Raw genomic sequence first — 14,779 nt, forward strand, 5'->3', positions numbered from 1 at the left:
TCAGCGGCCTCCAAAACAACACATCTGAGTGTTTTCTGATCTGACACCTCAGTGGTTCATGTCTGGTGAGGATGTGTCTGTTACACTATCTGGTTGGAGGAGCTCGTTCATGCAAACACATTCTTGTTCATGTTCAGCAACTCAAAGAGCTTTTTGATCAAATAGTCCAAGAAGTGAGGAGCTCCAGGAGCTAGACTCAGGAACTAAATCAGAGATTTAGTCTGTTCCTGTCAGCATTTTCACAGCACAAACAACTGTCAAATAAAGGCTTTAAACACAGAAGCTGTGCTGTGATGTCATTATTTACACTCACTTATTACTGATGCATTTCATGAGTCAGTTTTCCTGTTTGTTACAGTCGAGCAAACTGAGAGAGGTCAACCTAACAAACACAGACAGGAAACTAAAAGAAATGAGACTGAAGACTAAAATCAACTCCACTGTTCAACTTGAGAACAAAATTCACTGACTCATCCTGAATGTTCTGAGATGGTTCAAGTTAATACTATAGCAACACCATGTGACAGTGTTTTTATGTGTCTCACATTATTTCTGTTTCTATGTTTTTATATGCTCATGAATAAATATGATATTTAGATCAAATATTCAGTTTGGATGAAGAATGGTTTGATTTGTGTTCACCACCTGTTCAGAATATTAGAAAATATTTCCTTCACACAGGAAATGACACCACCTTAAATATTCTGTGAGGTTACTCTGCAGACTAGTTTATAAATGTAATGTGTTCATATTATTTTCTTAGAGTTTATTATGTGTTTTCTATAACTTTGTCTTATCTTAACATTATTTAGGTGGAGGCCTCAGATCAGCCCTCTGGGTTTTCTGCCTCTTCCTGCACTGTTTATTATTATTTTTAAATTGTGCAAAATAAAACTGAAACGTCTCAAGAAAACACTGATATGAATCCAGGTGAGATGTTGAAGGTACAAATATAAAATTCTCCTCTTTTTAATAACATCCACATCAAAGATGTTCAATGAAATGATTCACAGTTTGTCTCATCGAGAAAAGAAAAGACACAAAAGTGTTTCGGGTTATTTTATTAAAACTGGGCATTGAATCAAAGAATAAGAAAGAGTCAATCATAAAGAATAAAAATACTACTTTTAATAATAATAAAAATAAGAATGTATGAATAAAGAAATTGTGAGCGTTCTACATCCGAGTTGAGTGACCATCAAAAGTCAGCGCTCCACTCGGTCGCCTGCATCAGGGCCGAGCTTATTTGTGCAGAGTGTTGCTGCCTTTCATCAGCCCGGCGCCTGCAGGTTTCTTCTGTTGTTCCTCTGAACTGAACCCTTCATATCCGAGCCCCTCTGTACACCTTCACCAAGTCCCATTTCATTTCATCAGGGACTGAAGAGGCAGTAAAAGAAGTATGTTTCAGTTTCATTGTCCCCTGAAGAGGCATTTTTTAATCATTACCCAAGTATTAGTGACCTTTCCCCATAATTATATACACGACTCAACATGAGTCAGGGATGTTGGGATATTTTACTGTTTCACTTGACTGTTTATTCTGTGACATATCTGAGTTTTTATTTTGTGTTTTGTGAAAATCTTTGGTCCCCAGAAATAATGCAATATTCCAGAATCCAGCTCTGGAAATATACTGTTGGGTAAACTATATATACCTCTATCCCAACATCCCTCACTAATGTTGAGCAGTGTGTATTTGTGGTTTGGGCTGTTTTCAGTCTTTTTCCTGCCAGTACCACCACAACACTTTTCTTCATCTGATCTGTATCATCAACATTTGTTCTCTCTGTAACCGGTGGGGGCTAGCGTTGTCTGGGTTGTGTTTTGATGAAGAGGTCCAGACCAGGATATCTTTGGAGGAGATCTCCGTTTATTCTGACAACAGGTGAATAACAAAAATCCTCCGCTCAATTTTGCCCTTAAACTTCAGCTGCTACACAAATTAAATGATACAGAAATATTTCAGCATATTCACGATAAGTTTAAGATGACAAACAAACTTGTAATAGCTTGGCTAACACACAGAAATGTCAGACAACAGTGCAGCTCACCTCTCCTGTGAAGCACAACAGCACAAAGGGGAGAGGCTAACGTGGGAAACATAATATATAGGGGGACCCACTAAAATGAACATAGGGGTTCAGGACCTGAGTCTGAAACGTTCCTCATGTTGACTCTGGAGGCCTCACATGTCAGCTGAACTATCAACTGTTAACTATTTACAGAGTTTGTTTAATTATAATACAACAAATGACATATAAATATGTCACTGTGTTACACATGTTACCTGCTGTATAACTGACCTTGTTATATCTCCACATAATGACGTCATCAACATGTTCTCATAAAAGTGGCTGAAATGATGATGCTGCTGTTTTTGGATCTTTTGATTTTGGATCAACAGAACAGAACAGTCTGAGAGAATGGACTTCTCACATTCTGGACTACAGGGACCAGCTCTGGACTTCATCTTCAGTTGGTGGACGGTCTCTTGTTTGTGAGGATCATCAGCAGAGAGAGTCCACAGCAGTACACCAGACTCTTCACTATCAGCACTGTGTAGAGCGCACAGAGCAGCTTCACCTGGTACTGAGACGGTCCAGAAGCTACTGGTGGAGTTGATGGTCGAAGAGCTGGAACCTCTGAAACAGAAGAGGAGTCCAAAAGAAATGTCAGTCCTCTGCTCCTCTGCTCTCTTTGACAGCGTCTCCACATGAAGCTGAATCACTGCTGAACACAGTCACCAAGCCTTCATTACCTTGTTCTGTTTGGGCCTCCACTGTGCCCCCCTCGTGCTGGACGGAGCAGCGGTATTTATACGTGTAGAGAGCATCCTGATCAACCAGCAAGATGGCGGCGGTGCGTCCCGACTCTCTGAGCTCCAGCTGCTCTCCCTCAGCAGGGAGCCACTTCTCCTCGTTCTCCTTTCGTCTGTTCCAGGAGAACCGGACCAGAGGAGGAAACATGGCTGAGGCCACACACAGCAGGGAGCTGTTCCCCTCCAGGTGGGCTCTGGATGCTGCTGGGTACACGCTCACCACGGGCTTCACTACCCGCTCACCTGAAGTTTGACAGCAGCAACAAGCAGCACAGACACACATTGACACAGTCAACAGCAGCTTACAGCACTGCACTGCATTCAGTGTGATCCTGGAAACTACATGGACTCTGATCACTAAACTACTCATCAATACAGCACAAAGTCCAACACATAGACTGGATTCACCTGCTGCTGTTATTCAGAGTATTTAAGGCCTTTACACACCGGGGACGACACCAATAAATAACACTACTATGAGAAACACTCGCCTGCAACTGGTTCAAATTATTCACACCAACAGCGACGTGAATAATACAGACTGATGACGAACAGAAACAACCAACAGGTCCGCCATTCTCATCAGCTGTGACCTGACGTCCGTTTCCTACAACATGATTGGTTGATGCCGTCATTAGCGTCGCGAAAACTCAAAAAATCGACCTCGCTATGAAAAAATGATGTCGCTTTTTGGCCGTAGTACTCGTGACATAAACATCAGTTCAAAATTAATCGCAGGAAATAAACTCCTCCAGTGTGTAAAGACCTTAATCTAAACAATCTGCAACAAATTAAATAGTCAATATTTTAATATAAGGAAAATAATTAATGAAAAACTACATCCATCAGATAAAGCCTACAATATTAACTTCTATAATAAATTAGAGATTTTTTCATGATATATATGATGATATATATCAGGATATACATATTCTCTGTAATACAACATTAACACACGCAAAGCAAAACATATTCAATTCATAATAATTCATCATAAACTCAATATTTTTAATGTTATTTGCCAAATATGTAATTGTGAATTTACGTATTTTATACTGAAATATTTTTTTTCTTTATTTTTTTATCTGGTCAAATGTGTTTACCAGCGTATAATTAATCAGTGTGAAAAATAAAAATATTCATTAAATTATTTTTCTGTTTCCTCATTTTTATATTCTCCATCATACGTACGTTTCATACAAAATGTGAATGTATGTATATGTGTGTATATATATATATATATATATATATGTATATTAAAATCCATATACCTCTTACACACACACACACACATACATATCTATATATATATATATATGTGTGTATATGTAAGTGTGTGTGTATATATATATATATATGTGTGTGTGTGTGTGTGTGTGTGTGTAAGAGGTATACGGATTTTAATATACATTCATGTAGTAAATATACTTTGACAATATATTGTGGTAAAATTGTAAAAATCCTGATGCTTAATGTATTTTATATGACAACGAATATCGAATATTTTCTGTTATAGAGTATATTTTCCACAATATTTCCAGGTATACAAAAATATATATTACAATGTAAATATATTTATATACACTTCTTAATACATTTTGTATCATACAAATTATTATTTTAAAACACTTTTACAATATTACGCAAATATATATCCACCACCATATATTATTTAAAATACATTTAAATCAAATACCTCACAAATAAAGAGCAGGTAAGAACTAACAAATAAGACACATTGACTGAGACGATCAAAGACTGGAGATGTGCAACATTCATTAATTTGCATTTGAATGTGAATTTTCAAATCAACTGTGAGAGTTTGAAGAATCCTGCTCATCTCTTCAATTCACTTTGATTAACTGGAGATTGAAAAAGTCGAGCCATGAACAGAGCAGGAAAATCCTCCACAATCATTCATGTAGAATTTAATTTCTTTCAGGAGAGAGAAGAAAACCAGCGTGAAGTTTGACTGAACAGCAGCTGACGAGGAAACAGAGCGGAGCTCCAACATCACTGCTGAGTTTCTCTCATTACTTTAAGATTAAGTGAACATGAGCGAGAACATGGACGCATAACAAAAGTGAACAACTTGTCCAATAAAACTAGTGAAGGAAAATGAAAGTTGAGTCTTACCTGTTACATACAGTTTAGTTCCAGAGCCAAAGATGAGGTATCTGTTGGAGTCACTGGATCCTCCCACAGTGAAACACACTGTGACAAAAACCTGTCTGCTGTTGAATGTGTCAGCTGAGCTCAACCGGTCCAAATGATCCACCACCATCAGATTTCAGCTCCATCATGTGTTTCTCTAATCTTCACATATAGTTCACAGTGTATATAGAGATTATACAGATGACTGTGTGTCTGTGTTTAACATCATGTAGAACATCAGTGTGTTATTATCAAGATTCCTGTCAACATTCATACAATAATTCATATCATCATATGTAAATATGATGATGATAAAAACTGATAAAAACTAAATAACAATGTGACAGAAGGAATAATGGACATAATAATTAATGTATATTGAACTACAGATATAGGACATGTATAAGTTTCAACACATGTGCTGGAAGGCTTTTACTGTGAAGGAGCTGCAGGAAGTTTAGATGAGCATTGTGAGGGAGGGATGGACTTTATTCCAGCAGCAGGTCGAAGAAGAAGATTCTTGCTGTGTTTAGGTTTCAAAGCAGCTCACTCTGCTGTGTTTTCATGTGTATAAAACAGTGTCATCAGTATAGAGGTGTACATTAATGCTGTCACACTGTTGGGGAGGACACATTCATATTAATATTGTTTATGTTGTAAAACATAAAATCTGTAATTACACAGATGTGTCCTGTATTTTATGAAATACACAAAAATGTCAATAAAATTTCAAACAGACTGAATTTACATGTCTGATAAAATAAAATAACATGAAAAATATGTAAATGTGAATAACCATGAAAATGTTTCAAAATTAAACTATTTTTGCAAATGTATCATAAACATTTATTTTTATTTGACAGAAGAAACTGTTACATTCAGGTTTAATACTGTAAGTACGTTTATAAAATATAGTCAAACTAGTGACAATTAACAGTAAAAGGAGTCTTGGTTCTGTAGTTTTGCATAGATTAGTTTGTTAATTGGCAAATATGTTTTACATTTATGGATATGAACTCATTAAAAACGTTAAATGTGGTTTTATGAACTTTCTAACAATGAATTTCACAAAGTTAGAGACACCGCCTGACTGCGCTCCACCGTCTGCTCAGCTCTGATGAGCATTCTGCTTCAGACGGTGACAACAAATAATATAATTAACTAATAATAATAACTAATAATAAAGTAATAACAGCACTCTTCTGCAACTGTAAGCCTGATTACCAGAGTTCGACCAAATTTAAAGGTAGTTTCATTTTTTGTGGTCTTAATTAAACATTAAAGGCTAAAAAACAAAAGACGATCTCATGTGAAATTTAAACTAAACTCTAAACTTTTTTTCTGTTGTTTTACAGTATTTTCTAGATGCCCTGGCTGCTGAAGTATTTCCTGTTGTTTTTACAGTTTTTACAGTGTATAAGCTGAATGATGAGAGGGCCCGATGCTGACCCTTGTGGAACACCACTGAGAGTTCATTATTGACTTTAACTTGCTGCGTCATGTTTGATGAAGACGAAACAGAAAAGTTCAAGTTGAACGTTCAGAAAGAAGAATTTCATCGCTGACTGCATCAAATGTTTGTGTCAGTTCTGAAACTACAGCAACAACTACGTCTGCTTTGCCGAGTCCACATTTAGTTTTCTTTACAAGCTGGGGATGAAAGTGAGTGATGCAGGGAGCTGATCTGAGGACAGTGGATGTGACTCGTTCTCTCTTTCAACCTGAATTCTGCAGAAGATGATGAAAACTAAAACACACGCAGACAACAACAGTGTCTTCAGACACATTGAGACCAAACGGAGTGTTTGGAGCATCATGGAGAAGAGGATTATACTGCATGAAGGCTTTGACACGTTTCTTTGGATGTTGTGATGTTTTGTTCCACTGTAAGAAATAGACAACTGGAATCTATTTAATTTGACTGAATCTAAGTTGATCGTGGCCTCGAAGGCTTTTACTGTGAAGGGGCTAAAGGAAGTGTTTGTGTTCAGAGTTCTGCCTTCAGCTTGTGACTGTGGCTGAGATGGAGGTGAAATATGTGAACCTGGGCTGTGGTTTACTGCTCTCTTCCTGTCACAAACACTGTTTGACATCTGTTCATCTGTTGGTTTTTGTTCAGGCTGCTCGCATCATTTCTCACTGTGGGCGACACTCTTATAACAGACGCAGTAGTAGGTGGCTGAATGAAGGAGTTTGATGCCCGTGATCGTCAGCTCACAGCCGTGCTGCTTCCTCGAGGCTGAGAAATCAACCTGCTGAGGATGATTGTAGCGAGAATTAACTTTCCCATCATTCAGATCAATACGTAGAATCACTGTGAGTGGTTCTGTTTCTGGCTTCTGGTACCAGTAGACCTGTTTTTTATCACACTGCTCAGTTCCTCCACAGCTCAAGATGATGTTTTCACCAACTCTCCTGGTCAGTGATAACTGGTCCTGAATCAGCTGTGCTGCCATGGCAACCAGCGCTGTAGAGAAGCAGACAGATAGATGAAGGTCAGTGTGACAGTGTTTGTTCCAGGTGGACTTTGTTGGCTCCTGATTGGCTGGAAACACTCACCTGAACACAGACAGCACAGAGCAGCAGCTGGGAGGAAAAGCATTTTGTGCAGTGGTGTTTCCTCTGGTGAACCTGGGGAGAAGTGGCGCTCTGACGCAGCTGAGGCCAAACGAGGACGAGCTGCGAGATCAGACGAGGGCCACGTGGTTTCTAACAGGTCCTCAGAGCTCCCATCAGCCCCTGCGGTGCACAGATAAGGCCGCTGTCTGACAAAAGGCCTTTTTCACAGCACAGATTTTGACTCGTCATAGAAGGAGAAGCACAAGTGTTACTAATAACATTAACGATGACTCAGCTCTGTTCAAGTGTCCCAGTCAGCCATGATGGTGTGACAGTGAGCCAACAGGAACAAAACCAGGACCCTGAACTGAAGCAGCTAAATGGAATTCAGCCATCAGGATTTTATTGTTTACACCAGAAAAAGGCCTCATTTCAAAAAGATCAAAAATATTATAATGAGAGTTGTCTGATGTCACTGTTTTTGTACACTGTAAATAATTTTAGTCCGATTTGATTTTAGGTTTATTTTTGGTGTAATTTTATTGTGAAACAGTTTGAAGCTGGTGTATAATCTGAATATTTTAGTTCAGGTTTAATCTGAAAATCTTTGGTACAATCTGAATGTTTGAACTGAAGTTCGTTATAACTTCCTTTGATACAAAACAGCTTTTGTTAAATTGACGAATAGTATCACACTGAAAAAAGTGATTTTTTGGCCCTGTAATTATTACTTAAATTATGTATATAATTCTACAAAAAAATATCATTTCAGCGCTTTTACTTAAAAATGTCAGTTTTAATGTGGTGTGTTACTTAGTGATTGTTTGTAACAATGTATCCTCAATTTTGCATATAAATTTTACCCTTTATTCCAAGTAATATTCACTAAACTACTGCATTAACTTTATTAGTTGATATGTGCAAGTAAATTGTACTTGGGTAATATCAGTGAACCTGGCAACCTTCTTTGCACACGGAGCGTGACGTCAGAGGCCCGTTTCAGTCTGCCCTCGGACATGACTTGTGCGGTCGCCATTGGGATCTTTCAGCGACATGGAAACACGGGGGTAAGTCTTTGTCATGGATGTATTATATTAACTTAATTAGGTCTTTGTACGTTCCGTTATCTACGTTCGTTATTTGTGCAAGTCCGTGCTCCGAAAACGGTGGTGCTAGCTAATTTCCTTTTCCCCTCTTTCCTGCTAATGTTAGCTAGCTCACGTGTCGTCCTTGTTGCCTGAAGGAGGCCGTGGTTTTACCACTTTGACCCCCCCAAAACGAGTAGTGTACGAGTACTTTGATTTGAGTACTCACTGATACCGATACCAAGTACTCGCGCCATTACACGTTACTTTGATTTTTTTTTAAATCCTACGTCATCTGTTATTTGAACAGCCGTCTGAAATTTAACCAGTGATGGTAAGTAACGAAGTACAGATACTTCGTTACTGTACTTAAGTAGAATTGTTAGACTTTGTACTTTCAGGAGTATTTATTTTTCTGACAACTTTTTACTTTTACTCAGTAAATTTTTACCGCAAATATCGGTACTTTCCACTCTTCACATTTCCCCAAAAGGCTCGTTACTTTTTTTTATTATTTTTTTTTTTTACATTTTTAACATAAAATAAAGTCTTCATAGTTCCGCCTCAGCGGGGTTGAGGTCGTCATATCACTCCTCCGGCTCGTCTCGCTCTTCCTTTTCTCTCCTCTCATCAGCTCCAAACTCACTCACACAGCAGTCAGTAAACTCAGGTGACAGAACAACAGTCCCAGTACAGATCAGTGAGCGCTGCTACCGCTGGGTTTTTAAAATTAGCCGGTTCGATTCTCGCGTTGGACGTCGCGCTTGAGTACCAGTGGAAAAACAAACAAACCAACCAGGTTGGTTTTAAGCCTTGCGACAACAGGTGGGAGACAGAGAGCCTCTCACAAGTCATGTTAGTTAACCTTCACAATTACTCCTGAGCTTTTTAATCAAGGTAGGCCTAAACCTGTCAAGCAGAGCCACTGTAATAAAACTGTTTAACTTTATTCCCTGGACTGTAATAAGTATGCTAAATAACTAAGTGGGAGTAACATTTAAGATTGGATATTTGTGTACAGAAAACTTATTTCAAAATATTTTTAAAATGTTGGATAGTTGCTCTTAAGGATGAGCACTGTGCAATGTGCACTGAAGTAATCTCAGTGCAATTTCAGGAGCTCTGAGCCACTGGAGTTGGGGGATATTAAATATTGTAGCAGATTTAAGTTTCAGTGTGCATCCTAAAGTATAAGTGAATACAAATTAATTTAAAAAGCACATAGATAACACTTTTTTCTCTCCACAGAACCTAGAAGGACATTTGGCCATCATTCTGCAACGTTGAGTTCACAGCTGATACTGTACAAGGTAAGATCAAATTGGTAATAATTAGGAACACAGGTTTAGTTTTAATATATTGAATTTGTATGTTTCAGGTGCCTCAATATGAAAACAGAATCCAAGGTATTCACAAACTACCACTTATACATTGTAGAGTCAGAACTAAGGTTGCACATCTGTTGACTTGTTGACTTGTTTTCCCCCTGTTTTCTAAATAAAATGTTTTCAATAACTTTGCTCTAAGTAACTGTAGTGTAACAATATCGAACAATTCTGCTCCTCACTTAATCACTGTGGCTACAATATCATGCATGATTTCTCACAGAAATATAGACAAAATTGTCCTCTGTCATAATATGTGCTTAAAAAAGCAAAGACATTTATTTTTCACAGTGAGTCGCTGAGTGTGGCGAGATTCATTCCTGCTGCTCCTAGACTCCAATACAAAATTTTCAGACAGAGACAATCAGAAGGGGCTGCAGTTTGATACAGCAGCCCTGGATGGAGCACATTTTCTCAACAGACACCATTACCATTAAGATATACATTTAAGTTACACACTTCTAATACTCTTGCCCACGTGGAACACAGTTGCAAGCTTACATTCCCTGTGGGTAACTTTCTCTTTACATTTGTATGTGTTGATATGTGGTGTTCTCTGTAAGAATTTTCTCGTATTTTTTAACAGCAACATATCGAAGGCAGAAGAGACATCATCATCCGTTGCTTACTTGAGTTCCTTGGAGAGTCTGTAGAGCAGCTGATCAAAGACTACCGGGTAAATTTTATGATTTTTGGATGACCATAAAGGTTTTCCGGCCTTATAATCTGATATTCACTTGTTATTTTTTGGGGTAAAACTTGTTTCTGATAATAAATAGGGGCAAAAACGTGAACCGGCAATTATTAATCTTTATTTAACCAGGTAAATCAATTGAGAACTAGTTCTCATTTACAGTGATGACTTGAGCCAAAGGCTCAAACAACATAGTAAATTACAATACAATATTAATGGCAGTGTGTACCATTTTTGACTGATACTGCATCTGACAGTGAATACAAACATATGAACAGAAACCGTATGAGCTGAAAAATGTGTTAGGTGTGCAGCCTTGGTCCACACTCTCACCTCTGGTCATCTGGCTGTAGTCTTGTTTCTCGTGAAAAACAAGGTGTCCAGAACTGCAAGTCTGAATCTGCAGTATCAGGGTTTGCAGACACACCCTCCTCAACAATCCAGGCATTTTTTAACTGTTTCATGTCATTCAACCTCTCTTTCACAAAGTGTACTTTTATATCTAGTCTCTCAGGTTTTGATTTCTAATTGTGGCTGTATGTGTTTTCACAGGATGTAAGTCAAGAAGCAGTCAAAGAGGACTGCTGTCAACATATCATGAAGATCGTTGTCATCCATCCGAACGTGGCACATGAAAACCAAGATCCCAGCTACGTATCTGTAATCGTAGAGGGGAAAGAGGTTCTTGAGGACTGCAGAAGTGTGGCAAATGCTTGCCTTCTGCTCATGGGTATCATCTATGCAGTGAATTTAAGTTACCCTCTGAAACTGAAATACACATTTGAAGTATTTCAGAAACTGTTCCTTGAGCTTGACATCCTCAAAATGTCTTCAAAGGTCCAGGCTCTCCACAAGAAACTCGCATGAGTTTTTGCAGTGCTGGAGTGTTTTGAATCCTTGTTCTTATATACCACAAAGGAAAGTTTCTGTTGTTGTCTTCGCCTTTCCTGTCAGTGATCACAGAGATCCAGTGTTGATAGACACTCTTCTGGGACTTAAAAGTAAGATGTTACATGGGCTCTTAGATTGTCAAATTGTTTATGTTTATGGTGATATGTAGATATTTTACATATCTATGCCAAATCAAATGGTAAATAAAGTTTGGATTTGAAAAATTGAAAATGTTTGTGTAATCAGTTTCACAGAAATGGCAACAAATTTTTATTGTGGTAATGTCAAGTAGTAAATTATATTTAAATCAAGTAAATATTACTTAATCATTTCTTATAATAAAACACAGAAAATTTAAGTTAAATAAGACTAGGAAACACCAATAATATTTAGCTGGATTTTGCGATTAGATGCAATGGTAATTGAGTAAAGTTTACTATCAATAGGTGAGTATCTTTGGACATTGCTTGTAAGGTTTACTTGAGTATTTTTTGTAATAAAAATGGGTTACTAGGAAGTAAATGCTACTTGAGATTATCCTGAGTAAAAATTACAAGCACTTTCTGTGTGGAAAACGTTGCCTAGCTTTTTTTAAGTAAATATCACTCCAAATTTGTTTCAGTGCATGAAGTACTATCTCTAGTGCTCATTTTTCAGTTTATTTTAGTTCATTTAATTTAGAATAAAAAGACAAACAGCAGCTGATTTACTGATTTAATGTTTTCTGTAAATGTTTTCTCAGATGAAGCTCTAGTGAAAGTTCAACCAGTGAAAGCAGGTCATTGCTGTCCTCCAGCCGTTGCTGTCCAGCAAAAAAAGTTTTGTTCCTTTCGTCACTCAAATTTCACTGTTATTTTAATCACCTCACTTAATTTTTTTTACATGTAAACACAGAAGCTGTGCTGTGATGTCATTATTAACACTCACTTATTACTGATGCATTTCATGAGTCAGTTTTCCTGTTTGTTACAGTCGAGCAAACTGAGAGAGGTCAACCTAACAAACACAGCCAGGAAACTAAAAGAAATGAGACTGAAGACTAAAATCAACTCCACTGTTCAACTTGAGAACAAAACTCACTGACTCATCCTGAATGTTCTGAGATGATTCAAGTTAATACTATAGCAGCACCATGTGACAGTGTTTTTATGTGTCTCACTTTATTTCTGTTTCTATGTTTTTATATGGACTTTGTTGGCTCCTGATTGGCTGGAAACACTCACCTGAACACAGACAGCACAGAGCAGCAGCTGGGAGGAAAAGCATTTTGTGCAGTGGTGTTTCCTCTGGTGAACCTGGGGAGAAGTGGCGCTCTGACGCAGCTGAGGCCAAACGAGGACGAGCTGCGAGATCAGACGAGGGCCACGTGGTTTCTAACAGGTCCTCAGAGCTCCCATCAGCCCCTGCGGCGCACAGATAAGGCCGCCGCTGCCGATCGACGGCTCGGCTGAAGCTGCTGTGTGATAGAAATAGAAACAAACATTGATGTGAGCACAAACACATTCAGGTTGGTGGTGAATTTAGTAGCACAGACTGTTACCTGTTGTTGAACAGCTGTGATGAAAAGACTAAAGTACAAATCCACAAAACTCCTCCACTGTGATTTGAAGCCTTAAACGTCCCCTTACATTTCTGTCATTTCACTCAATCATTTCATTTCTATGACACATCAAACCTTTTCCACACACAGTGTCACATCTTTATTGTGTCTCCTGTTGTTCAGTCTCTTCATTAAAGCTACACGATGTTTCACTGAGTGAAAGATTCAAAGCCAAGACTCCATCAAATGGATCATTTCAACATGTCTGCTGCATCATTTTACACACATTTCCCCAAAATCCAGCCTGACACATTTGGTATTTGTGTAAACTTTGGGATCTCCAGCAGAACGTCAGATAAGGTTCAGAGGGTTAGTTTGTAAAGACGAAGCCAGCGGAGGCTTCAGAAGAGTTGAAGTCCAGCTGTGCTCCTCATATGTGAAGCAGTGGTTCTGGTGCTGTTCCCTGGAAGGAGCACCAGAACCACTGGAAGGAGTCGATCACATGCTGGATTTCTGTGTTTGCTGCTGGTGCTGACATTAAACATCACAGAGAAACACCACCACCCTGTGGTCGCTCACAGGAAGTGCAGGGACATCCAAGTGATGCTGATGACGGTCGCCATGACGACACAATGATGCTCCGACCTCTTATTTTACTGACGACAAACCCACAGTGACATCTAGTGGATAAAAAACACACAGCAGTAAATGAGGAGTATTACTGGCATTATTGTTGTTCCTATTATACGCTGGTAAACACATTTGACCTGATAACAAATAAAGAAAAGATTTATTTCAGTATAAAATATATTTATTGTCTCAGAAAGTAAATTCACATTTTCATATTTGTGAGTGTGTGTGTCAAACCATTCTTCATTCAAACTGAATATTTGATGTTAATATCATATTTATTCATGAACATATAAAAACATAGAAACAGAAATAAAGTGAGACACATAAAAACACTGTCACATGGTGCTGCTATAGTATTAACTTGAATCATCTCAGAACATTCAGGATGAGTCAGTGAGTTTTGTTCTCAAGTTGAACAGTGGAGTTGATTTTAGTCTTCAGTCTCATTTCTTTTAGTTTCCTGGCTGTGTTTGTTAGGTTGACCTCTCTCAGTTTGCTCGACTGTAACAAACAGGAAAACTGACTCATGAAATGCATCATTAATAAGTGAGTGTTAATAATGACATCACAGCACAGCTTCTGTGTTTACATGTAAAAAAAATTAAGTGAGGTGATTAAAATAACAGTGAAATTTGAGTGACGAAAGGAACAAAACTTTTTTTGCTGGACAGCAACGGCTGGAGGACAGCAATGACCTGCTTTCACTGGTTGAACTTTCACTAGAGCTTCATCTGAGAAAACATTTACAGAAAACATTAAATCAGTAAATCAGCTGCTGTTTGTCTTTTTATTCTAAATTAAATGAACTAAAATAAACTGAAAAATGAGCACTAGAGATAGTACTTCATGATACTATTCGTCAATTTAACAAAAGCTGTTTTGTATCAAAGGAAGTTATAACGAACTTCAGTTCAAACATTCAGATTGTACCAAAGATTTTCAGATTAAACCTGAACTAAAATATTCAGATTATACACCAGCTTCAAACTGTTTCACAATAAAATTACACCAAAAATAAAC

At 38.0% G+C, this 14,779-nt stretch overlaps 1 protein-coding gene and 1 long non-coding RNA gene across 2 annotated transcripts; one reads left to right on the forward strand and one right to left on the reverse strand.

Moving 5' to 3' along the window:
* Window positions 1–1,848: 1,848 nt before the first annotated feature.
* On the reverse strand, window positions 1,849–7,574 carry LOC141017117 (immunoglobulin lambda-1 light chain-like). The gene is made up of 5 exons (XM_073491731.1): window positions 7,532–7,574; window positions 7,113–7,439; window positions 4,955–5,014; window positions 2,759–3,061; window positions 1,849–2,642 (listed from the first exon to the last, which is right to left on the reverse strand). Exons 1-5 carry the CDS (start codon window positions 7,572–7,574, stop codon window positions 2,473–2,475), a joined length of 903 nt encoding a protein of 300 aa, XP_073347832.1. The 3' UTR covers window positions 1,849–2,472.
* Window positions 7,575–8,527: 953 nt separating this feature from the next.
* LOC141017168 (uncharacterized) lies at window positions 8,528–10,672 on the forward strand. Its single transcript, XR_012180628.1, has 3 exons — window positions 8,528–8,598; window positions 9,865–9,926; window positions 10,588–10,672. It is a non-coding gene; the product is annotated as an uncharacterized lncRNA (long non-coding RNA).
* The last annotated feature ends 4,107 nt before the right edge of the window (window positions 10,673–14,779 follow it).

The sequence above is a fragment of the Pagrus major genome, chromosome 21 (assembly GCF_040436345.1).
Source record: "Pagrus major chromosome 21, Pma_NU_1.0".
In the NCBI taxonomy this organism is placed as follows: domain Eukaryota; kingdom Metazoa; phylum Chordata; class Actinopteri; order Spariformes; family Sparidae; genus Pagrus; species Pagrus major.